This window comes from Trachurus trachurus (assembly GCF_905171665.1).
Source record: "Trachurus trachurus genome assembly, chromosome: 4".
In the NCBI taxonomy this organism is placed as follows: domain Eukaryota; kingdom Metazoa; phylum Chordata; class Actinopteri; order Carangiformes; family Carangidae; genus Trachurus; species Trachurus trachurus.
Genome location: NC_139898.1, coordinates 23012082 through 23038868, shown reverse-complemented (window position 1 = coordinate 23038868; position 26787 = coordinate 23012082). Strand labels below are relative to the sequence as shown.

At 41.5% G+C, this 26787-nt stretch overlaps 2 protein-coding genes across 2 annotated transcripts; one reads left to right on the top strand and one right to left on the bottom strand.

The window, feature by feature from the left end:
- The first annotated feature begins 2884 nt into the window (after window positions 1-2884).
- On the top strand, window positions 2885-10720 carry ddx49 (DEAD (Asp-Glu-Ala-Asp) box polypeptide 49). Its single transcript, XM_083969466.1, has 13 exons — window positions 2885-3111; window positions 3737-3860; window positions 4561-4646; window positions 5069-5190; window positions 5662-5849; window positions 6857-6997; window positions 7727-7802; window positions 8219-8295; window positions 8393-8490; window positions 8613-8687; window positions 9642-9730; window positions 9945-10016; window positions 10450-10720. The coding sequence occupies exons 1-13, from the start codon at window positions 2997-2999 to the stop codon at window positions 10624-10626; spliced, it is 1440 nt and encodes a 479-aa protein (XP_083825592.1). The 5' UTR covers window positions 2885-2996; the 3' UTR covers window positions 10627-10720.
- A 17-nt stretch (window positions 10721-10737) lies between these two features.
- On the bottom strand, window positions 10738-25858 carry LOC310984293 (regulator of nonsense transcripts 1). Its single transcript, XM_083969465.1, has 24 exons — window positions 25465-25858; window positions 24395-24537; window positions 23255-23344; window positions 22852-23019; window positions 21823-22003; window positions 21436-21597; window positions 20584-20671; window positions 20178-20276; window positions 19880-19988; window positions 19568-19727; window positions 19225-19343; window positions 18930-19094; window positions 18508-18622; window positions 18096-18239; window positions 17137-17350; window positions 16890-17007; window positions 16492-16648; window positions 16076-16218; window positions 15743-15917; window positions 15238-15319; window positions 14895-15059; window positions 14245-14465; window positions 13929-14051; window positions 10738-13749 (listed from the first exon to the last, which is right to left on the bottom strand). The coding sequence occupies exons 1-23, from the start codon at window positions 25636-25638 to the stop codon at window positions 13932-13934; spliced, it is 3312 nt and encodes a 1103-aa protein (XP_083825591.1). The 5' UTR covers window positions 25639-25858; the 3' UTR covers window positions 10738-13749; window positions 13929-13931.
- Window positions 25859-26787: the final 929 nt, after the last annotated feature.

Sequence of the window (26787 nt, the reverse complement as noted above, 5' to 3'; positions counted from 1 at the left end):
AGACAAAAACCTGGCTGCATGAGGAGACAAACAAGGGCATCGTCTGCACAGCAAATACAATCTAGAGTAGACAGAGAAGCTGTTCTTGCATTTAGTCTCAGTGTCTGAACTTTAAGAGAAGAAAGAGTACGATGAAAATCTCCAGTTTTATTTAACATGTTTACTTAGAGCTTTGATATTCAAATTAAGAACATGTTTTGACATCATAGTCCATGAATAAATGCTTTTCAGGTGTCGATGCTCAATTTTCAGATGTTTAAATCAACTTGTGAACGCATCATTGCAGCGCTTTTTAAACTGCATTATCTCGCTGTGTTAACAAAACAACTGGGAAACAAGACCAGATATGGATAAAGCAAGATTCATGTCTATATTTTATTTGATTCATCATGTCAATGATAAAGAAAATAGGAAAACAATATTAGAAATACCTGTCAATTTATTTAATGCATGATGGTGCAACAGTGACATATAACTCCATCCTCAGTCCATGATCACTTGCACCTATACGGACATTGAATCCACTGATCACCTCTTCATATCTGCACACAGTTTGTTTTGATGCTCATCACCTGGCACCTAATAGATCTGTATGGATAACCGACCTTCTTATTTGCACACACCTGCAGAATCTAATGAGGATTCTCCTTCTGCATTGACATTTGCATTGAACAGCAGGCACTGTTGTGTGGATAAATCTTTCTACTTTTAAATGACCCTTCAACCATCTAATAGAGCTTCACATCCAGAGCTTGAAGATTATGTGAGACTGAGTTTATGATCAATAAAAACCTTTTACTTTCTCCATTAGGCAGACCAGTCTGATTTTGTGTCATGCTGTGTATTTAATAGCCTGTGTTCCTCATCTGATTAATGGCCACCAAGATTTTAAAAAAAAATCATAAACATAATATTAATTCTCCTCACACATAATTTCAGCCTGAGAATCCCCTTTGCTAATGCAGCCGATAATTGTACCATGAAATTTTTTACATCCGCCTGAAAATGTCAGCGAGCTTTATTCAGCAATTATGTGAAGCAGTCTCCTGTGAGCCTTGAACTTAAACCTTGGGCTGTAACCGGTGTTTTTTTCCTGCTGCTCCACACTGAGGCTCGTTTCCTCCAGTTGAGTTGAAATTACTGAGGCTGAAGCACCTTTTTAACAAAGTCTCAGAGCTGTGGGAGCTGTTGCTCGTGCTGTAACACACAACACACACAGAACTGGCTGTTTCAGGTTCTAATAGCATCTTTGCTTTCACACAAACAGCCCTGGATATCAAACATTTGACATAAGACCGGGGTAAACTGGATATATATATTAATTCAAAAATACTGAGCCAACAGTAAGATTCATATTCACATCCCAACAAATGCATCCCCCCATTGTTTTGGGAAATGATGAGACAGTGTGACAGATCTTCAATATTTATACACTGACACAGGGTTGACACCTGTTTCATTCTCGGATTTAATTCCTCCCCTGTCTCCCCAAAATGGTTTTAAGGCCAGTCACAAGTTAGTGTCAGTCTTGGTTAAAAAACAGATAAAGGAAACGGATAAAATCAATTTCTGGTTCTCGAGGCGCTTCCTTATATAATCCAGATCTGTCAGTGCAGGTGCTGGAGTCAAGAAGCAGGGAGCAGGTGATAAGCTTCACGAGCATGTGGATTAGATGTCTACACGACTCTACACGGCTGTGATCTTGTCAGAATTAGGTTACGACAATTTGGCCCAGGAAAAGCTTTAATATGCTTTGATTTTTTTTTTTGCTTCTGCAGCACTGAAGGATGACATAAACATAAAGTCAGATCAGATTAGAATAATCAGTTTTCTGTGACCCATTCGCTCGGAACAATGTTCGACACCAACTTACCAACATGGTAAAGCTGGATGTTGTCCCATAAAGCCCCAGTGTGGGAATGAACTGTGGTCATTTGATTCCTTAGGTTTATAAATATGCAGCGTTGTATTACAATATCAACAGAATTTGAAACCACAAGAGCCCATATATTCAGTACTGTTACCCAACCCTGCAGTAGAGGGACGCTGGCAGGGCTGTTGCTAGTATTTTCTGGGCCCCCTGAAAAGATACTGAAGTCAAGTGGGCCCCTGACACTTGATTTGACTTTTCATTGCCACTTTTTTCATTGACTTATCTTTTTTTTTTTTTATTTCAACCATGACGATGATGGTGAGTGATAATAATAGACAACTTGCCTGTCATTCTGATTTTGTGCTTCTCCACTATGTCTTATGTAACTTCATGTGATAATCTGCTCAATTTGTATGTTTTTACAGTAGCCTACTTAATTTGGTGGTTAAAATACATAAAAAGCAGTAAGTTTGTCTAATGTAGATCGGCGAGACGCCAGAGCTCCACTGACAACACATGTCTACAAAGGAGCTCATGAATAGACTCAATGATTTATTATTATTATTTAAGATCAAGATTAATATGTACTTTATTGATCCCAGGATGTGAAATGATTGTGTTAGAGCAGCAAACATTAACCCACAGTGCAGACAGAATAGAAGAGTAAAAATAGAGGCACTTTGAGTAAAAGTAGCCCTGTCAATGACAGTGTGCACAAATTAAAAGGGCATAGTATAAAATGCTTCTAGTGCTATTTATTATTTATGAATAAAGCTGTGGTGCGTAACTTTTAACGTCAGATTTGGCGAACACCCATTATTTTAATGTACACAGGTTTGATAAATGATTGAGATCCACTCTGTCATCTATCTACTCGGAGCAGACCATAGAAAGGTGTTTGACCTGCAGAGGGCGACAGCACGCGCCTCCACTCCACCAACCTGCAGAAGAAGACTGACGTGACGTGACGTCGCGCTGGTTACGTAATAACACGGCGACCACTCTACCACTACCACACGAGGATGGTTTACCCAGCATCAAAATAGTGTGTTTTAGTGGTTATTTCGTTTTTTATTTGACACAGAAATAGCTACTGAGCTTCGAGGAGCGACGCGGACCGGACATGGCGGACTTCTCCTCGCTCGGCCTCTCGGACTGGCTCATCCAACAGTGTAAACAGCTGGGAATCAGCAAACCCACTCCTGTCCAGCAGAGCTGCATGCCACCAATCCTAGAGGGTAAGAGAGATGAAAAGGTTGAATAAATCCACATGTTAAAAACACAAGACGTGGGGATCTACCTGTCATGTTTCCTAGATAACTTTCCTATCATTTCAATGTGTAGTGGCTCTCAATTGAAAGCTGTCAATATAGCACACGGTTGTTTTCAGCTGATTAAATACACAATACAACCTTTCTTTCTTTTTTAAACTACGTTTTTACATATGTTCACTCCAATAATCGTTGCCTTTAAAATACACAGTATGATTGTTCTTCTACCCCCCCTGCTTTGCGTCTGTATTGAGCTTTGTTCACATGTTATTGTTAACTGAGTCTGAAGTCAATGTATATTCTGAATGATTGCACTTTATGAAAAAAAAAAAATACACAGTGGTCTGTCAAAACAAATTGTGTGAAACTAAAATTAAATGGAAATACCCCCAGATAAAAAAAAAAAAAAAAAAAAAATCAATAATGAAGGTAGGTTTGTGTGAAATACTGACAAGTGTGGAGTCACAGAAAGATGCTTTTATTTCATAGAGTTTGGTGTGAAATAGGTGAGACCCCTAACCCGGATGGACCACAGGAAATGAAGCCAGTAAATGAAAGGTTTCCTTGTGTTGTGTGTGTTTGTTCACCTCAGGTCGGGACTGTATGGGCTGTGCCAAGACTGGAAGTGGGAAGACGGCAGCGTTTGTGCTGCCGGTGCTGCAGAAACTGTCAGAGGACCCGTATGGTATCTACTGCCTGGTGCTCACTCCCACCAGGTAACAGGAAGCCTGGAGACACTGCTACACGTTTACACACAATATAATCACACAGACTTGTCCATGCAGCAGCAGCGTTATGTCATCCTAATGTTTTAGGATGGAATTTGTGTGGTCTTCAGATTAAAGTGATCTTAAACTGAACTATAAAATTTAGGGTTCAGATTTATTTTGCAGTAAAAGGAACCATTTAATAATTTATAGTGCTGGAAGAGGCAAAAGTTCAAAGAGCTTATTAGATGCCTCCACCTATAGTTAACAATGAAATATAATGTCATACAAAAAAGAAAACAGAACATATACAAATTAACAATCAAAATATATATGATAATAAAGTGATAATAAAAGAAAGAATATCATAGGGAAATTACACAAAGAGATAAACAATCAAAATACATTAATAATGATAAAACAAAACAAGAACAAAAGGAATTTTTTAAAAAAGTTTAAAGGAGATTACCTTTATAGACAATGAATTATTCCCAAACTACTTTCAACTCTTAAAAGGTTATCAGTCAGGATGTCAGCACAGATTACTGTCATTTCCTCCCACCAGGAAAACAGAATACTATTCTATAATAAATCTGTTTCTATCAAATGTGTTATTGGTAATTGAGCTAAATGCTGTGATTAGAAACAGGTTTGATACCTTCCCTGCCATGTTTCCAGCTAACAATGTCCTGATTGTGATGTCATGCAGGGAGCTGGCCTATCAGATCGCTGAGCAGTTTCGAGTGTTGGGGAAGCCTCTGGGTCTGAGGGACTGCATCATTGTCGGGGGAATGGGTAACGACACAGTTTTACTTTCTGTTCACAACTCTGTTATGTTATGTTGCTTTAGAAAAGGCTGTGGTTGTCTCTTTCTTTCTTTCTTTTTGCCTAACAGTGGGTGGGAAGGGATTGGGTTAACTACGGTTCATTTGTAGAAGCCGTTCTGGCTCAGTTTAAATCTTTGCTGCTTTCTACATACTGTGTAGTACAACTAATTGCTAACCTTCTACACGATTCTTCTTTTATTGTATACATTGTATGTGTGAATTATTGTTGTATGCAACTGAAAAATCCAATAAAAAGATTTATAAAAAAAAAAAAAGAAAGAAAAGGCTGCAGTTTTAAAACTGTGTGCTGGGCAGGAGGAGAAGCCGCTGCTGCAGACACACAAAGCGTAAACACAAACATCTCTCCTGTGTGCTGTGTTATTGTGACAGACATGGTGAGCCAGGCCCTGGAGCTGTCCAACCAGCCGCATGTGGTCGTAGCGACGCCGGGACGCCTGGCTGATCACATCCGCAGCTCCAACACCTTCAGCATGAGCAAGATCCAGTTCCTGGTGAGTGCAGGAGTTTTAAACAAACTCACTTTAACTCATTTATTCTACAGCAGTCAAACTGTCAGTAGGTAGTTGCTCATATCAGAAAGATTTAGAGAAGACAGTCTTTGATTTTACAGAGCTGTTTCATTTTTAAACCCTGAGGAGTCACAGTTTATTATCTATGTCTTAAACTTTTTTTACATCACTCATTCACATTACATCACCTAGTTGGGAGGATTTATACAGCTCCTTTAAAGTCTGTACGCTCTTGAAAAGTAAGAACAAAATCTGGTGGTGAAATATTGATTTTTGAAAGTGTCTTTTAAGTTAAATATACTAAAAGTCATAATAATCTCTATCAGAGGAAACTAGGTTTATGATTTAAATTCTTTGTTCACCCTTCATAACTGTGTCGTCAAACTTTGGAAGTTGGACGAATACTTGAAAACCCTAAAATAAGATGTGTTTGTTTGTGTGTTTGTTTGTCAGATTATGGATGAGGCGGACCGGCTGTTGGAGCAGGGCTGCACCGACTTCACCAAGGACCTGGAGGTGATCCTGGGGGTTTTACCAGCCAAACGGCAGACGCTGCTGTTCAGCGCCACGCTCACCGACACGCTGCAGGAGCTGAAGAACATCGCCATGAACGAACCTTTCTTCTGGGAGAGCAAGTCAGAGTGAGTATCTGCTCTGTCGCATAACCAGAGACCGAAGCTGTTTCAGACTTTCATATGCAGGAGTGAAGCTTTTTGAATTGTGAATATAAGTCTTTGTTAAAGAAAAGCATCTAATATCAGATTCTGTCTTTGCCTTGAATCTTTTGAATAACTTATGACACAGCAGCGGCGGCTTGGAAGCTCAGTTTAAATCCGATCTGAGGTGCAGATAACGCCTCAAGTGCATCTCTCGCCTTTTGATGTGAGGGAGAGAGAGTCGTGCAAATAATGAGCGGCAAAATGTTAAGTGTGGTTGACTGAGTGTTCTGCTGGATTTGTTGCCATTAGAAAGATTTACAGGGTTCAGATATGCAGAGATAGCAGGGTCAAACGACAGAGAGTTGTGATGTGGAATAGAAAATACAATGAACTTGTTTTCTACATCAGAGTTTCAGCAGAGAGAGTGAATCCACCATGAACTCCCCCCATGCACAGACTATTGGCACCAGCCACTTTACACTGACACTACTTTACACTAATAACCAAGAACAAAAATGCCACATACATATCTGCACAGTGCATATCCATATTGCAAATTCATATCTGCATCCATATTTGCAAACAGAATCTCACACCCACACTTTGCACAGCATATATTCATTTGCACTATACATACTTTTTATTATATATTTTTTAAAACATCTATATTTAAATGTGTATGTGTGTATTTATTTTACTTAGAACAGAGAGAAACATAAGATCAATCTCTGTATATCCTGTAGCAGCATCGACAAATAAAGTTGACTTTGAACAGTGTGCAACTTAAAACAAAAAGCAAAGCAGGAGTTTCTCTGTGTGGTCGTTATGTTTAAATTTGATTAAGCAGAAGTGTAGTGAATGTTCTCCTGTCAAAAGGTCTCAACACAAGTTAAGATTTAAACTTGTGTTGTGAAATGAAGTCGACGACTTGACCTCCTCTTGATCTTTAGCCGTTTGAGTGAATCCATCGGTCGTATTGTGGTTGACAGGACAAGAACGGTGGACGAGCTGGACCAGAGGTTCATCCTCACTCCGGAGAAGGTGAAGGACGCCTACCTGATCCACCTGATCCAGAAGTTCACTGACGAGCACCACGACTGGTCCATCATCATCTTCACCAGCACGTGCAAGTAAGAAGCTCAGAAGTGGTTCAGTGCCACGTACAAATGTGTTCCTGTGTAACTCTAGTTTCTAATGTATCAGTACCTCCTTTCTGCCTTTATAGCGGTTACAATGTGTGTGTTAATACAGCTCCAATGGGTCGTGGTTGGCTTTGTGTCTCCACCTTTATATGCACGTGTGTAGATGAAGTGAACCAAATATTGTATTTAAAATAATTATTTATTTACTTTTACTTATTTATTTAATGATCAGATCAGATATTTGGCAAAAAAGGAGAAGATTATTCATGGCTTTGAAATTCAAACCTGAGTGTGACCAGTGAGTGTTGATTTGGTAGCCTGATGCATCAGCCGCTTACTTCATTACATTTCATATAGCGTCTGAACACGAGCCATAGGGATTCGTTTGCTTCCGGGAGGCGGTTGCTTACATTTGCGTCAACTAATCGCTGCTGCTTGGTGGTCACGTGTGCTATACACCGGTTAAGCTCATAGGTTAATCTTGAGCGCTTGAGTTCAACGTCATCGCCTTCACTTACCCGTCTGTTCGCTGATTGGTCCGTCCGCTCTGGCGGACGGAGCAAACCGAAACGCATTGCTAGTGTCCTGACTACATTGTTGAGGCAAATGAAATTTGCCGGAACCAGTAGGCGGCGCTAGCCTGGCTATTGATTTGGTGCAATTCATGTAAAAAAAACCAACAACTTTTTAACGCTTTGTGTGTCATTGTTTTTCCAGAAATTGCCAAATCCTCACCATGATGCTGCGGGAATTTAACTTTCCAACAATCTGCCTTCACTCTATGATGAAACAGGTGAGAATTTATTTCACTACTGAGTCCAGCAGCGTTTTTGAAGTTGACTTCAGTAATGACGGCTGCTGGAGGGCGTTTTTTTTTAGGGAGACACTAACACGTTGGAGGAAGGACAGTTGAAGGAGAAATTGCACTGGGATCTGTTTTTACAAAGAATTTGACTTTGCTCAGTTTGAGAGGTGAAGACAGAGGTTTCCTCCAACGTTGGCTGTGTGTCCTTTATCTCCAGTCGACAGAGCTGCTCGACAAGCCGGTGCTGGATGTGAAAATCATATTCGTCCAATTAAAGGGACAAAGAAACGTGAAGTGAGCACAAAACCCTGGTGATAATATAGAGACAGTTAGTGTTAGGGATTAGAGGGGATTATACCGCATGAATAGGCCTGCAGAATAAACGCGCTCTTTATCTTCTCCAGAAACAACGGTTTGCAAACCTCGCCAAGTTTAAGGCCAGCGTCTACAGGATCCTGATAGCGACAGATGTGGCTTCCAGGTAAGAAGCTTATTAGATACATTACGCTCATCAACACACACGCACTGTTTTCAGAATCACAGTCAAAATGTATTTGTCATCGCACCTATGCCCACAGGGGTTTGGATATTCCAACCGTCCAGGTCGTCATTAACCACAACACGCCCGGCCTTCCCAAGATCTACATCCACAGAGTCGGACGAACTGCAAGAGCTGGTACAGCTGTCATTTTGTTTTGAAAATTTTCCTAAGTCAAGTTTATTCTTTTTTTTTTCTTTTAAAAATGTTTTTCCTCTGGATATTAAAATTAGATGTGACCATGTTTTTGTCATCCGTAGGGAGGAACGGCGTGTCCATCACACTGGTGACGCAGTACGACATCCACCTGGTCCACTCCATCGAAGAACAGACTCGTAAGTCTCGTTTACAAAAAACCTTTGTGTCTTTGGATCAGTTGACTCTGATCCAAAGCTGCTGTCAGCTAAAATAGTGTTAAAATATTGACTATAACATTATTATGGTTGACAACTTAAAATTAATATCCCAAGCTTGCCTTGATAGAAAAAGGTAGTGTTGTGGTCAAGACCGTCTAACCCGAGACGAGTCAAGACCAAGACCAAACCAATGCGAGACCACTGTACCGTATTCAGTACCAGTACTCATTATAATCATGTGGTGTGATATTTACATTATTCTGTATCTTAAAAGAAAGGAAAATCTTATAATCTATACCATATCTAATTTAAACTAAGTTTGAATTGAACAGAACACAGCACAGAACCGGCTGAAGTCTTTCCCAGTGTTGACACTGGTGCAACCAAGTTTTTCAGATGGTTACAGAAGCAGATACTTTTGTTAGAACCATTTTAATTATCTTAAAGTTATTGAATTACATTACATAAACCAAAGTGAGCGAGTGACAGAGAGAGATGTCACTGCAGCTGTGGTCTTGACTCCAGATCCAGAGCCAAGCTTGAGTGAAAATGAAGTTGAGACAAGACCAAGAACTAGAAAATGTGGACTGAAGACCAGAATATTAAATTCAAGTTATGGTTTATAACTTAAATTATTATTCCAGGCTAGTTTTGATAGAAAATGGTCTATTGATGTCACTCATTTTTCAATTTCATTTAATTTGTATCATGAAAGTCAAAGGACAAACATTTGGAGGCTGGTTGTTATGTGAGCAGGTCTGAGGCCAGATACAGAGGATACAGTTACGTGACCTCTGCCGCTCCACAGGTACCTGATAAAGCTTTGAATGAGTCACAGCAGCTCAGGTTGCTTCAGGAACACCGGCTTCAGCAAAGGTTCAAGTAACAGTTCAATTAAACAACAACAAAAACTGGTCCGTTGTGTTTGTGCAGAGACGAAGCTGAAGGAGTTTCCTGTGGAGGAGAAAGAAGTCCTGAAGACCCTCACTCAGGTCAACGTGACCAGACGGAAGTGTGAAATTGTACGGATGACCCTTCTCCTCATATTCATTATCACTTCACCTCCTGGTGTCAGATGAATGTTTCCGCTATTCAAGACTGTATCAATGATGGATTTGTTCCAAAATTGAAACTGACAGCTAAAAATTATACACCACTCTCCGGTCATTGCTGTTTATATTTCCCAGGTTGAAATGGATGTGATGTTTTGATGGTAACTCCTTTTCCGTCTTGTAGAAACTTGAGTCAACAGACTTTGATGAGAAGAAGGAGATCAACAAGAGGAAACAGCTGATCTTGGAGGGGAAGGCAAGTTCACTTCTGTTTACAACTAAAACGCTGACAGTTTCACTGTTATGTGAACATAAAGGTCAAATTCACTTTATTTTACAGGTGATCTCAGTGCACAACAATGCAGCTAAATAATGTAAAATATAGAAAATCACGGAGTTCAGGACAAGTGGAGAATATTTGTGTTTCTACTTGTAAACAATGATTAAATATTAACAAGGATTTAAATTTAGTTATTTCAAGGAAATGCATTTGGAAGTCAATCTGCTGATCAACTCAAATGACTAATAAATAAATCAAGATTGTTTCAGAAAACAGTCTTGGTAATGAAGCAGTTAAGAGTCCTGTAAAATAAAGCATGACCTCAAGTAACTCTCTGTCTTTTGTTCACTTTTTTAATAAACTCTTGTATGATGTTTGTTGAGGTCTAATGAACGCTGTCGTGTTGCAGGACCCAGACCTGGAGGCCAAGAGGAAGGCTGAGCTGGAGAAGATCAGGAGCCAGAAGAAAAAGTTCAAACAGAAAATCCAGGAGAGCATTCAGAGACAGAAAGACGTTCAGCTGAAGAGGAAAATTACAAAGAGAAAACAAAAGAAACAGAAAAAAGCAGCGCAGGCATCTGCATGAAACCTCCCGCTCACATATTCCTGTACATACCAGTTTTAATACGTGTGCAATATCTGTAATATTTTCATATCACTGCAAATGAATAAATCGAATGCCATTGAAAACAAACGCTCAGGTTGACAGCCTTTATTGATTCAGGTTAACAAGGGAATAATCATGTTGTGATGAAAGTTCACTGCAAATAAGACTCAAATAGGTATTTACATCACATTGAGATCGCTACTCCATTAATTTAATTTAATCCCTACCTGTCGATGTAGAGAATCAAGGGTTTGGATGCAAATGTTTAAACAACTCATCTACAACTGAAACATCGTCAATGATCACTGCACATGTTGCAATTAATTGTGGCTCAGTAGATGGGAAAAAAAAACACCAAAGCAATAATATTATGGCAGCAGGTTTTTCTTTTTTTCTTTTAAAGCTATAACATGTTAGGAGTTCAGTGGAACGGCTTGATATGAGAAACTAATTCATCGCACAAATGAAAAGATTCGCCAACGTCAACAAAACAGGACTAATCTCTAAGTCAATTAAACGTGACGACGTCTACTCACAACATGATTGTCGAATGTGTGCTGAAATGAGAAGCAGGTGAGAAACAACAGTGGAGTACATTCTTAACTGTGTTCAGAAAGCGTCTTTCCTGGAAGAGTTACAAAACTACAATCCCTCAAACAGTTTGAGGAGAAGATACAAAACTCTATAATGAAAGGAAACAGCGTACGCCGCATTCCTGTTGTCAGCCAAGTTGCTACAAAAAAAGAAAAGAGGGGGAAGAAAAAAAAACAACAGATTTTGGTAAAACCTACACAAAAACGGCTAAACTGAACAACATGACGCACAAAAGCAGCAAATCATCTGACGAAAGCAAAGTTTGGATCAACTCAGGGTTCTGGTTCACAGTTCTCCAGGAAGAGGGTTTTTAGGATCCACGTAAATCTTGAGAGGAAACTCCACAAGGAATACGCAACAAGGGCGACAACAGCTTTGCACAACTCAAAAGTCCACAAAAGAATTTCTACCAGCCCGTTTTGTTTTACTCCACAGAGAAGGAAGGTGGCTTTTTGTTTCGTCCATCCCTCACACAACCCAGCTGCAAAACTCACTGACTTCATTGCCTGGCCTGATTTTATTAAAAAAATAAAATATGACAAGTCCTTTTTCTGTGGGTTTCTTGAGCCCTCTGGTGTCGGAAAGGTTTTTTTTTTTTTTTTGTTATATGCTGGTAGTTTGATTTAACTACATTCATGCTTGTGCTGCAGCTGTTCGTTTGAAGGTGATTGGTTCTAGGCACTGATTCGCTTTTCATTGAACTCCTTGCCGTCATCTTATCAGTACTGACGGCATTACCGCTGGGATAAAGTGTCGTTTTTATCCACACAAATCCTTGCAGATTAAGATTATTAAACCACAGGGTCAACGCGACTTCTGACAGATTTCCTTAATAAAAAGTCTGAATTTTTCAACCCCTAATTATCCTTAAATTTGAAGACTTTGGCCACTGCTCAGATAGGCAGTATACTTCATGCAGCGGGTCAATACGGCCATCAGCATGTGAAAATTCACAAAATCATCCTGCTGTGAGTGAAATGACACTGGGTCAAATCTGTGGCCTTCTGCTGGGACTGAAAAGTCCTCCAGCCACATGTATCCCACTAAGGTTTTGACCACTGCAATGACCTGAACTTGTTTTCCAGATATGGAAACTCGGATCCCTCTCTTCCTCAGCCACCTTCCTTTTCTACTCTTTACCTGTGGTGGATTGATTGCCACGACTACCATCCTCCTCCTTTCCTCCTCTTGTTTGGTTTCTTTCACCTCAGGCAGGGATCTGTGTGATGAGTGTGGACAGTCCACAATCCCCTGAGGAATCACTCAATGCAAAGCATTCAAGCGTTTGCCAATCTAAGCGTACACAGAGTGTTTTTTTTTTTAAAAAGACATCTGGTCATGAAGCACTGCCGGACATCAACAACTCCTCCTGCCTTCAAAGGATTAAAATAAGGAAAAAGCCTTCGCTGAAACATCAAGTGACACTGAGTTGAATGTTCAGTGCTGGTCATGTTTGATAGTTTCAATGACTTTTTTGCAATTTTGTGCTCTGTGATAAGAAAGGTACTTCAGAGAAGAAAAACTGTCCCATGATGATTGCGACATCGTTGGGATATCGCCCCTCATGCCTTGAAAAAACAGTCTGAAATCCCCCGTGCCACTCCACCACTGACGTGTGGTCGAAACCACCCCATTAAAGACCTCATGAATGAGCCAGTGGTTATCAAGGCAAATGAAAGGCATTTCAATTCAAGGCTCTTTAATATCAGACTCAAGCACAGAAACCGTGTTTTTATTTCCTCTCCGAGAGGGTGTGTCGAGTCGACCGCTGCTTCTTTCAGAGGCTGCTGGGGTTTTTGGGCCCAGGAAATGGTTGTTGGTGCCGCTCTCCTCCCTTGACAGGTCTAATTTAAAATAGTCCGGGCCGTCGTACAGGTTGTGCAACCAAAGGACTTTTCACGGGGGGTGGGTGGGATTTTTGTGTTGCCTGTTTGAAGGCTTCCTGCAATCATGTCCGACCAGATTTGGAGAACTCGTTCTTCAAATTCAGTTGGGAGGCTTTGTATCCTCCTCTGAAGATGAGTGGAAAAAAAACTTTCAGAGCTCTCCTTTTCTTTCCTGGTGGCTGTGATGTGAGGTTGGGGTGGGGGTGGGGGGGGTTGGGTGGATTTGTTTATTGGGAGTTGAGCCTCATTTGGATTCCCATGAGAGACCGTTGAGATCTCTCCTGTTTCCCTCGGCAGCTCGACCACACGCCGCCATCCTCTTGACTTCCCTCCTTCACTCTGCACGGGCATCGGTCCCTGCCTCTCGCTTGTTCACTCGGCCTCTCTTGCCATGTCCCTGCCCATCTGTTCGTGCCTTCTTCTTCTTCTTCTTCTTCTTCTTCTACCCTTTTATTTCTCTCGCTGGTCATTGGTTTGGTTTCGCTATCCCGTCGCTTTCACTCGGTGGTGCTTCGGTTGTAGCAGAGGAAAACAGGTATCCATTTTATGTTTTTATTATTTCCCAGATTAAAAAGCTGATGAACTAAGCTCTGCTCAAGCCTAGCTCCCTTCTTTAAGCATCCTGCAAGACACAAAAGCAGCGTTTATTAGTTTTTGAGAATTTAAAAAGTCTGATCTAGGCCACAAAAAAAAACAAAATACCCCACAGTCCCCTTTTTATATACAAAATAATTCATGTTAAGATGTGATGCTCTGTCCAAACCAATGAGCTACAGCTATGGACACACTTCATGTACTTACACTTTAGTACTGTGACAGTCCAGTCACCCCACCATGCTGGTATGCACGTTCACCCTGGTAAGTCGAGTCCTGGGACAAAGCCACATCGATTTGGGACTTGAACTCATCACCCAGGTAGCTGTCCTGCAGAACAAGAGGACAGACACAACGTTACAGCAGACATCTTCAGAGGCAGGAGATTTCCACGGCCTTTATCACTGAGCTCAGGACACCCTCAGCTGCTTTAATACAATAGATCAATTAGTTCTTTTTGCAGGATTTACTGAATACAGATGATTAAAAAAAAAAAACAATAACTTGTTGTTAGGTGTGTTACCTGGGAGAGCTCTGGCTGGGAGAGGCCAGGCTGGCTCATCTGAGAGGGCTGGCTCATGGAGATGTAGCCCTGGGTCAGTGGTCCCTGGGAGAAGGACTGGGAGGCCCCGTCCTGGCTGGCCTGGCTGTTTGGTCCATTACCCTGACTGGTACCCTGGTTTCCAGAGCCACGGACCCTCTGTCGCCCGCCACGCCCAGGCTTACCCTTCATAGCTCCACGACCTTGATGAATTTTAAAAAACAGGAAAAAAACATAAGACTCAAAACAAACTTTGTGGCTGACCGTTGCTCCGAGGTCATAATATATTATTAAATGGATGAAGTGTCCCTGTAAGTGACGCTTGGGACAGACAAGGGTATTATTGCTGGTGGACAATAAAGACAGGGTGTGATTTCAGTGTCTGTAACTTCACTTGTAGATTGTCAGCGTTTTCCTGGAGTTCATAACACAGGGCACTACACCAGGTAGAAGACCACATCCTGGTTCTCCCTAATGCTTATTGAATGTGATGCTTTATTATACTAATAAGCATCACATTCACAGTATCAAAAATGTCAAAAATAACCACAACATGTTTTTTCTGTGCATCATTCAGTCCCCCCAACCATTAGAAACTGCTGGTCATCAGTTATCTCAGTGATGTGCTGTACCTGCAACAGGACCGTTAGTGGGACCCAAGTAGCTGGGTGGAGGCATTGGTGGCATCACCAGGTTGAAGGGTATGGGGATATTCATCGCAGCCATATGACCTGGGCCTGCCCCAATCATCCCGATCTGGTCATGAGTTTGAAAGTACATGTTGGACGGACGTCCAGCTGGAGGAGAAAACATCGAACAAAGCTCAGGTCAGTTTTTGTATTTAAAAAAATCAAAACAAGACCAGACAAGAACAAGGTTTGGATGGACTGTTAATCCAGCAAAGTGTTAAAAGAGCTGGTCTCTGGTTGATTTCTTGAGCCATACCATTAAGATATTAAAGAATTTAATAAATACCAGCATTGCTGCGGTCATAGGCGGAGCCAGGAATGAGGGCCTCACGGGCGTCGTACATCGCAGTGCTCATGAAACGTCCCCCCTGGAAAACACAACACAGTCGCCATTTAGTAGAGTTGCCTACTTTGCACATTTTACTGAAACAAATCATTATTTTCACTATTGACTAATCATCTGTACATTATTTTATTAATTAACCACTTGGTTTAATCTCCATATCCTGAGCCTAAGTAAAGTTCATCACATGTCTTATTTTGTCCAGTAGATCAAAAGCTGAAGATATAAAAGTTTTTTGTCATTCAGGACAGAACAAATGCGACATTTGAGCAGAGGGAAAGGAGGAATTTTACTTTAAAAATAAACCTCTAGTGAGGCTGAATAGGGGTTTTGTGAACAGGTAGCAAAACAAATCCTCCTCTGAACAGCTCAATCTATTCATCTGTCATGGTGTTTATTGTTGTACGTCCCTATTGGACGATGGCTGCTCTCAGTTTGTGCTACTCACAGGGTTGATGGTGTTGACCAGCTTGCGGGGCTTACTGAACTGCATGAGGCTCTCCCTCAGGTTGTTGAGGGGCCCCTCCACCAGGACCTTCTGCTCCTTGTAGTTGTTCAGCAAGTTGTTCCACAGCGGCTGCTTGGAGAGCGCCTTGGGGTTCCCCACAATGATCACACCATACCTTCAGTCACAACACACACACAATACTGCTGTTCAGGGATGGGATGATCTGATTTAGACGATTGTTAATTTCTGTAGTTAAATCAAAGTAGCTGCTCATAAACTAATGAGTTTTTTTAATCCATTGTGATTCCTTTGAAGTTTTATTGAGGTTTTTACTTGGCTCTGGTCAGCGCCACGTTGAGACGACGAGGGTCATTCAAGAAGCCGATGCCCTGATGCTCATTGGCACGAACACAGGACAGGATGATGAAGTCCTTCTCTCTGCCCTGGAAGGCGTCCACACTGGCAATTTCTACTTGCTGTGGAGGAGGAAGAGGTTGCATTGTGAGAACAAGAGAAAAAAAAACATTTGTCTAATGCCAGAGAGACAATGAAAAGACAATTATCTGTCAACTTGATCTTGAAAATACTTTTATCTCAAATGTCTGAGATGCCTTCAGACAAAACAACCTCTCCTGAGTAATGACCTTTGACCGAGTCACACAAGCACAACCATTCAATTATTGCCCAGTTGACATCATTTTAAATCTGGAAGTAACTTTGCGACCTCCTGTGTTGTGTGTGTGTGGTACCTGATAGAGTTTGGTGTGCAGGGAGCCACTGAACTGCATGTACTGGACCAGGTAGGAGCGCTGACCCTCGTATGGGGTGATGATGCCAATTTGGTCGGGTTTAGCTCCAGCCTTCAGCAGCCGTGTGGTGATCTTCTCTACATTGGCAGCCTCAGTCCTTAAAAAAACATCAGCAGGGGCATTTACCTCTCAAGTTAATGGGAGTAAACTGATAAAATGCAAAATATATCTATTTTGCATTGACTTCACCACCAATTCATGTAAATCAATCTTGACTGGACTGGTTGTTACTCTGCAACTATCTAAACTTGTGGTGCTGGTTTTGATGTAAAAGCTGTGAAGCAAGCAGCTCATGTATGTTAATTTGGAGCTTTTAGTTACATTGTAAAGAAAACTACCTGTTGAGATAGGAGGTCCCAGAGCTGGCTATCTCCTCCTGGCCCTGAGTCACGTAGAAGAACATGGGCTTGTCTGGCTGCGGCCACTGGAAGTCAAAGCCTTTCTTGATGCGGTCAGCTGGCGGAAACAAGGAAATATTTAGTATCTTTTTCATCCTAAGACTTGTAGTCTGTGTACCGGCTAAATTGAAAATTATTATGCTCCCCTATCAAACCAGATAACAGAACAGCTGAAATCTTGACAAACCTGCAGTGACACCGTTCTGCAGGGAGCCCTCGTAGAAGATGTTGGAGGGGAAGGCACTGAGAGCTGGGTGCATGCGGTACTGGACCTGCAGACGGATTGGCCGGATCCCCAGAACCACCAGGCGTTCGAACAGGGACTGGGACAGACCTGCCTTGGCCGCCTTCTTACACATCACCACGGGACCCAACTGGCAGTGGTCACCCACCAGAATGAGCTGGGAGGAGGAGGATGAGTCACACAAATATAACGTGGGTTTGGGTTTATATAACTGCATAATACTGGAGCTGTACATATAGGCTTTTCTTTCAGGATATATGTTAACAGATATAATTCATGTTATTTACAATTTTAACAAATAAAATCCGGTATATGATGACAGTGGCAGTCTCTCAGTGTCGACATGATACAAAATAATCATGAGGCAGCGGCCCATATACAGATGCATCTCAATAAATTAGAATATCATGGAAAAGTTAATCTATTTCAGTAGTTCAATTCAATATATAATTCATATATTATATAGATTCATTACACACAGACTCAAATATTTCATGTCTTTACTTCTTTTAATTGTAATGATTATGGCTCACATTTAAGGAAAACCCAAAATTCAGTATCTCAAAAATATTAAAATATTGTGGAAAAATTTAATTATTATGACCTAATCGTGTCACATGCTAATCAGCTAATTAACTCAAAACACATGCAAAAGTTTCCTGAGCCTTTTAATGGTCTCTTATTCTGGTAGACCTGACAACTATAGTCTAATTTATTGAGATGCACCTGTAATCTAAAACCTTGGTAGACCTTTCCTGGTCTTACAAGCTCCAATATAGTTACAACGCAAGCGGCTTGTAGTGATGAGCAAATGTCCTCTCTGACATATTAAACAAGGTCAGTCCAAGTGATATTTGAATATCACCACATTAATAATTTGGGGTAAACATTACACTGCGTACCTGCTTAGCTCCCAACACCACAGGCACCATGCACTCGGGCTCGGTGGCCTGGGTGCTCTCATCAATCAGGATGGAGCGGAACTGCATCTTGGCCAGGCGGGGGTCTCCGGCCCCGACACAGGTGCAGCAGATCACATCAGCGTTCTGGAAAAACAACGAGGAAAATCATTAATCGGTGTGTCAGGTGTTTCTATGATAAGAGTAAGACTGTACTGCCTCTAATGAAGAAGAGAGGACAGGTGAGAGGAGAGGAAAACTTCCCGGTCATCAGCAGTGATAAACATGATGAGAGGGAGCTTTATCTGCTTGGCTAAAACTATTTGTGGCTGACCACTTTAGTGACGTGAGGCCATTCACAGTAACAATCTCAGCTTCGGTCGTTTTGTTATAACACACTGAGGATCCTCCTCACCATGAGCAGCTCCCTCTCAGCGGTGCGTTTCAAGGCCCTGTAGCGTTTCTCATCAGCCGATGACAGCTCACCAGTCTCATCCTTCAGCTGCTGTAGTTTCTGAAGCTCTGGCATACTATAGAGACAAACACACATCTGAGTGACGACTCACTCACTGAGACTGATGAAAGTCACACTGGTAACGATAGGCCACAATGATAGTCTCATTACTGTTTACACATGAAACATCCATCTTAAAACATGCAACATTTGAGGCTCAAAGTGAAATCATGACTATTTAAGTTTTGAGTTTGAGAAAAAAAAAGTTTAAAGCTTGAGTATTATTCATATTTGCCCCCTGATTTCAAAATGTCTTCATGTATAAGGCAAGAATCAAGATATAATAATGTTGGGTGACTGAATTCCCCCCCTGAGCCACTGACCTGTCCATGTTGCTGATCTGATTGTGCAGTGCCAGAAAAGACACTGGTGACTCAATGGCCTCTCGGCTCTTGGCACACAGCCTGACAACCTTCAGTCCAGTCTTGTCGATCTTCTCAGTTAACTGGTCCACAGCAATGTTACTGGGCGCACACACCAGAACTGGGCTGCAGGGGACACACACACACATATGCATCACAGAGAAGTTAGCAGACTGTGCCAGACCAACAAAAACTATAACATTACCATTTTCCCCCTCTTTCTTTCGTTTAAATCTTTGTTTTAATTCATTCTTACCCGTTGCCCTGTCGGGACAGGTGGTAAACAATAGTAGCAGAGGTGACAGTCTTGCCAGTTCCAGGAGGTCCCTGAATCAGACTAAGGGGCCTCTGCAGCACAGTCTTCACAGCATAGACCTGAAAACACAGAGCCAGTAATCCATTATTAATGTATTGACGCTGAAAGAGAATCCCACATTAAAGAGCTAACAGATAACATGTTTGTCTCCTCAAATTATGGCTAACACAGCCACAAGCCTACTCATTGTACATTTAAAATATATCTGTGCACCTGTTTCTATGATTTATCACAGTAAAAGATGACAACATGTACAAATCACAAGTATCTAGTGAGGTCTGACCTGTGAGTGATTCAGGTCAGGCAGGCCCTGAGCAGTGAAGCGCTTCGGCAGCTGGCACTTGATGGTGACATCCTCCACCTCGTGGCCCAGCAGTTTGTGGTAAATATAGCCAGACACCGAGGTCTCGTCCACCGCAAACGTCTTAAGGGCGCTTTGCATCCTGCAGCAACATAGACACAAATGTTGGTCATTTACCACTTACTTGTTTTCTTACATTAAGACTGAAGATGCATTGAGATCTTTACTTGACAAAGAAGAACATACATATTCCCAGCACATCTGGAAGTTATGGTCCAATAGATTTCAGCCTACCTGTCAAAGGAAGTGGACTTCCACACGAAGTCCACCTGGAAGTTGTGGGGGATTTCCACAGGGGCTCCAACACTGCTCCGCAACTCAATGGCAATTTCATCCCCGTAATCTTGAAAGGCAGGCTGTTAAGGAAGTCCAGCAATGTCTGCGAAATATGTCTAGTAGATGGGAGTTGGTGCGGCTATGTTATATAGTTAGATTGTGCACTGCCGTCTGGGATTGGTGCCAGTGTAGTGAGTCTGGGCTGGAGGACGCTGTAATGCAATAGATGATCAACTGGTAACACTGTAAAGGATACTGTCAGGGACTTTGATGACATGGCCAATGCCTTTCCACAGTGGAGCCAGGTCTCCCTTGTAACGCAGACAGATTTCATCACCTTGCATCAGCCTCATATCTGAGTATTAATAAGAGAAAACAAAGTTAGATACCCATCCATGCTCAAAATGGCCTAAAATAAACTAGGGAACTAACATCACAAACTAAATGATACAATACCGTGCACCTAAAAAAAAATATAAAAAAAAACTGCTCAAAACGCCACTACAAAAACAAGAGGCGAGATCAAAACCGAGTACACATGCCACCAAAAGATGCAGGATTTGGGGAGGTTGCGTGCAATTCTGAGGGCCGGAGGGGGAATGGGGAGGGACTCTATCTGCACCACAGAACCACATGGGAGGAAGTCAAACTCGGAGAATTACCACCTGAATCCGTCTTGGGCAGTGTGAAATAGGCAATCCGCTTTTTATTCAGCCCCAGGTCCCACCTGACTGTTATATTGTCTTGGGTCTGAAAAAGAAAAATATTATTAAATATATCATCAACTAATACTTATAATATATCAAAGGTATAAAATATCACAGCTCTGTCTGTGACACTTTTCATAAAACCCTGCTGGGTGCACCTAAACAGCAAAATGATCTGCACCACATAAAAACATGTGGTTTATATATCGCAGTGTGATCTAGATCACAGCTGCGGTAAGGAAACATTTTAAAGGGATAGTTCAACATTTTTGGCAAATTGGCCCATAATCCCTATAGTCATAGCAGTAGGTTTGTTACCTTTAATTGTCGGTGCAAGATATTTTTAGAACGGCGGAGCAGAGCCGCGAGCTGCTCACAGCTACGCTACGGAGGCTCATGGGAGTTCTTGGTTTCCCTCATCAAACTCATCAAATACACAATCCAACAACTCCAAAACGCTCTCGTGGACAAGTTGTGACCTGCACATTCACCACGCTATGAGAATATAACGGAACGTTATGAGACCTGCTTGCGGCTCTGCTCCGCCGTTCTAAAAATAGCTTGCACCGACAATTAAAGGTAACGAACCCACTCCTAAAACTATAGGGATTATGGCAATGGGCCAATTTGCCAAACATGTTGAATTATTCCTTTAACTGTACGGTCTGATCACTGTAAAAGAGTGAAATAACCTGCACTCGACATTTACAAGACTACAGATTTGATTCATGTGCTTTTGAAGAGAGTTTCTATGTCGCCTAAAACCACAAGGAAAAACTCTCTAATTCAAAAATGTTGCTCAGGTACCTGGGACTCCTTAAGCTTCTTGTCGTAGTCAGCCTCCAGTTTGACCAAAGGGCCAAAGATGTTTTGGTACTGGTAGGCATCCTCGTAGCGCAGTAGAACATGCTGGGGTTCCTCATCCACGCCGGGTTTCTCCAGGTCCTCCAAGGTGGCAGTGGGATTGTCCTGTGAGGAAAGTCACCGCAACTATCAACCTGATGCACATTATAATCACACTCTTCACTGATTCCACTTCTGACTGACAAATTAGTATCTGACAGGGAGAAACCAAACCTGCTAATCAACCGTCACTGAGAGCCCTTCAGCCTGTACTAGTCACATGGACTTTGCAATGGCCTGGTCTCAGCACTGATCTGAATATTATATCACAGTGATATAATGAACACCTACCTTCCAGAGCTCCTCCAGTTTGTTGATCTGCTGGGCGGTGATCTGGCGTGCTCGAAGCTGCTCCTGCTCTGAGGGAATCTTCACCAGCCAGGACAAAAAGCAGCGATCCTGGATCAGCGGTTGCCACTGCGAGCTGTCCCAGTTGATGTCTTTTAAGCTACTCTGGCTGGCACATGGCTGCCTGTATGGAAACAGAGGGTTCAGGGGTTTTGGAGCAATCAGATTATCGCAAAAGACAATTTAAGTTTTCCCGCCTTAAACTGATTTCTGCTCGAATAAATGTGGACATAGAAAAGATTCGATTAATTGCCAGAGAGAAGAAAAAACTAGTTAACGGTCTGTCAGGATAAAGTCATATTTTGATGCGGGGTGGAGGTCAAACAGCTGTCTTATAACTGTAACAAACTGCAACTCCTCTGCTTTGAAGTAGCTCAAAGACATATCAACATGTGTTGGCTGATAAGTAATAAAATTGCAGAAGTGATGCCAGCTTCAGGCCTGAGGTAAGATGTGATATATTCTGCACTGACAAGTTGTTTTTTCTCAACTGTAAACTGTTCTGCTCGGTACATATCTCAGTATATTTTAATATGCAAATTAAGGGTTCCTTATCAGGAAGGCCCCGGTGTTTTCTCATAGCACAAAACTGGCCAATCAAAAACTGGCTATAATTGTATCCGTTCATGAAAAGATATTTAAACTTTCATCTGTCACAGTTGGAGAAGTTTATTTTGTTGCCATAAACATTCGTCTCAGCTAATGACCAATTCTTCTGGCTGAGGTTTCATCCGTTTCTGATGGGTACGGCTTTCTGGAGTCTCATGGTGCACAACAACTCATCCACAGTGACGTCTCAATCTCAACAACTGATTGGAGATTGTGATAAACTTTCTATTGCAAAGCAAAAATGTTTGTTTTGCTTTCAGTTCATGCTGCTGAATAGCTTATAATGAGAGGTTCAAAGCTGTCATCAAGGGCAATCTTGACCAAACCTGCTGGATTTGTGGGCACAGCTCCGCCAGCATTTACCTGCACAGCAACACCACCACAGAATCAGCCTTGGCTGGGATGAAGCCCAGGAGGAAGACGTTACGACATCCACAGTTGTAACACTCCAGCACCGTCTCGCCCAGCGGCCCATCTTTATGCAGTGTCACCTCTTTACATTTGGCTCTCACCAAGTGGTTCACAATATGGCTGGAAAGGAAATAAACTTAAGTTACAACATTTTACTCTCACCGCAAACACAATGAAAAGGCCTGTTTACACTGAATCCATGCAGATCTGATCGATGCAAATATTAAAATATCAAACGATCATACCGTGAAAATATAGTAGCAGAAAAACCCTGAGTTGTTGCAGTAGTCAAATTCAATAGCTTCATGTTTTGACACATATGATGTGATCTGATACAGAGATATTCATTACACACCTGCCAGATGTGTTGCCACGTCCATTACAGAACCACTTCTTGCTGGTGTTGCAGTACACCACACATGCTGGATCATGGATACCACAGTAGCTGAAAAGTCACAAAGTAGCACGTGAATTACTGCAGTAATGAGTCAAAAATATTGTATGAGGACAGAACAATTCTATGTTTGTGTTCAAAAGTTCATACAATCCATACAGCAGCGTTTTTACACACTCCTGGTTTCATTTCAGTATTTTTTTCAAATAATATTTCAAGTTGTTGATGTTCAGTAACCTTCAATAACATAGATATACATTAAAAACGAATTACACACCCAACACCCCTTAATCTGTTCAGCCTAGAAACTGATCTGTGAATATGACAAACCAGATTTTAAGTGCTGTAAAAACACAGAATCCTTCTTTTTCCAAAAATCAAATCATGTCCTTGTGAATTTCTCAATAATGCCTCAAAGCAAAAATGATGATAAATTAATTGACTTTAACTAGATGCTATCTGAAAACCTTCTAGCTTAGTGAAAATTAATATTGTCGTGACAGTGTAGTGCAATCATCCAAAAAACTATTGCAGTGCAACATTTCCTCAGCGATGCACACTCAGTTGGAGGTTAATCAGGTAAAAGGAGCTCAAACTGCAGTTAACACAACAGGCCTGAAAGTGAAACCTCCCTTCACAAACATTTACATATTCAGTTTGTATTTGAAAGGTGATGAATCAACTTTATTCGCACTTCTGACTGTACTTTTGGCTGTAATTTGTGAAGCTCACAAGAAGAACACGTGTTTCAGCAAATGTGTCTACTTTTAAATTAATTTAGTGTGTCTGCATGTATAGTGCAAATGAGTTTAACTGCAGCACAATTATCCATCTAAATGAACACATTTTGATCAACATCTCTCTGAATGAATCTCTGTGTATGCAAGTATGTGTATATTTAGATGTATGTATATGTATTGTGTATATTCAGATTGAGCATATTAACTTTTCTATATTTTAATATTGTAACTGTGGACCCAGGAAGAACTGCTGAGGCAGTGAGACTAATGGGGATCTATAATACACTAAACTAAACTAAACTAATAATCAGTTCCAGCATAACCACGTGTTGCAGGACGGTTGCGGTTGCATGCATGGTACCTGCAGGCGTGCACAGGCAGGTCTTTGGTGTAGTACGTATCTTCTTCATCCTCCTCAAAGTTGAGCTCGGCCAACAGCTGGCTGGCTTTGGCCACGGAGTCATCCACTCCACCGTTGTGCAGACCCTCATCAGGACCATTTATCTGCAGGCAGAACCACACAATCCTTACTCACCAAACTAACAAACAAACTTCTTGTCTGTACACAACATCTATTGCACATCTGTCTGCCAGCTCTGTGTGTGGGATTCCTCCTCTGTTGCTCACCCTGAGGTTTCTCCAATTTTTATTTTTCCCCTGTTAAAAGGACTTTCTTGGGAGTTTTTCCTCAGTCGTTGTGGGGATCTAAAGGCATGGTGCTATGTAAAGCACTTTGACACAAACTGTTTGTTGAAAAAACTGCCTAGCCTTACTCCTGCCACTACTACTACTACTACTACTAATAATAATAATAATAATGATAGCACTGATAATATCAGATCAGCACACATCAATATACAGTACAGTGCTCTGTCCTGTTTGTAACGAGATAAATAAATAGTGATAGAGTGAAACTCTAGTATACTGATAAGGTAAACACATCTACAGTGTTTGATAACATGGACTGCGTTAATGTTACTGTTCATGGTGTATCGATGGAGGGATGTCTATAAATTGCGAACTGTAGCAAAACAGGCTTTATACAAATAAAATTAGGAATTAGGAAAACTGAATGCTAATGATTAGCATCTAGCCATTAGGGCGCGGAAATGCCCAGTTTGTTAACTATAAGTTGACAGGATGTCAGGGTGCTTGAAGATTACATTTGGTTATTAAAGTTGAACCGGAAGCTCCGGATAACTCAAAAAACAAAACACCATAAAGTAAAACTGACATTACTTTGCAGGGTTAAGTTGACGGTGTTTTCTAGCCAGCGACGCGCTAACGGCTAACAGCTAGCTGGCGTGAAGCTAGGAGACGCTACATCCAATAATAACAACGAGCTAGCATGTGAGCTAACCGTCGCTAACGTCTGTAAAACCCGCGCTCTATCGTAAAAAAAAATTAAATAATCAAAAGCTACAAACAAACCTGACTGTCCAGCTGGCTCGGCTGTGTCTGGCCTTGAGTTTGCGTCTGGCTGGGCAGGGTGAAGTCGGTGAAGTCGTACTCGGAGCCCTGGGTGTCCGCTCCGAGCAGCTCCGCTTCCTCGGTATCTAAGAAGGTGAGGGTCTGGGAGCTTGGCCCGTACGCCTCCACACTCATCTCGACTCGCAACTTTCGCTTTTATTAAGTGAACGATTCTTCCGGTTGTTCGCCCGTAGATTAAACTTAATCCTTGCGGTTTTTTTGTGTATCAACAGCCGTTTAAAAAGCGGGGCCAACGCCAAGAGTCTGAACCCTGAATCCAAACAAAAACGGAACAGATCAGAACCTCGACAGCTCCAGCAGCAGGTCCAACGGAAACGGCGACAGACTCGCAGAGTGTGACGTTTACACTGTAGGACGTCGACCAGAGACGAGTCAACGCAGGGAGGAGCTCTCACTCCGATGTTTTTTCCGGGGAAAATCCGGAAGGGATCTTTGACAGCACTCCATAAAACTGATTTATTTATTTGTTATTTACCTTTTCCCCTTCTTCTTTATCATTGTAATATTTTTTATTTTACTCTATTTTGTCTTACTGTACTTCAATTATTCACTTACGTTGCTATGTAACAATTTCGTTGTTTACTGTGACTACATCGGACATGGGTTGTCGGGAGGGATAGTGGGATTCATGTTGGGGTTTTCTTTCACTCTAATGCAGACGCTCTGATATAATGTGAAAATGTTTTACTTTTCTGTACTGTCTACAGAAATTGAATAAAGAAATTTGGAGAAAAAAAAACTGTATCATGACATGCATATTGAATGCTGATAAACCTATCCCCATTCAACCTTGAGTTCACTTTTTAGTAGGCTACTACTACTACTAATAAAAATAGCACTGATAATATCAAGCATATATTTAATTAGGACACATCAATATACAGTACAGTGATCTGCCCTGTTTGTAACGAGATAAATAAATAGTGGTGAAGTGAAACTCTAGTAAACTGATTAGGTAACACACTTAAAACATCTACATGGACTGCATTACTGTTCATAGAGTATTGTGCACAATACTCTACTCTGTCTATCAATTGCAAACAGTAGCATTACATACTTAGACTTCCCGTGAGTTCATTTTTAAATAGTTGGTGCTCTGACTGCATGCTAGTATTAGGAAATACCTCCCACTTACTGCACATACCTAGGTGCTGGAACCATGCGTGCAGGATAACGGCCAATAATTTTGCCAGAGCGATGCATCACTGTAGCATTTATGATCTTTGAGTGAGGCCTTTTATGCCCACTGTACCAACTGTGTAT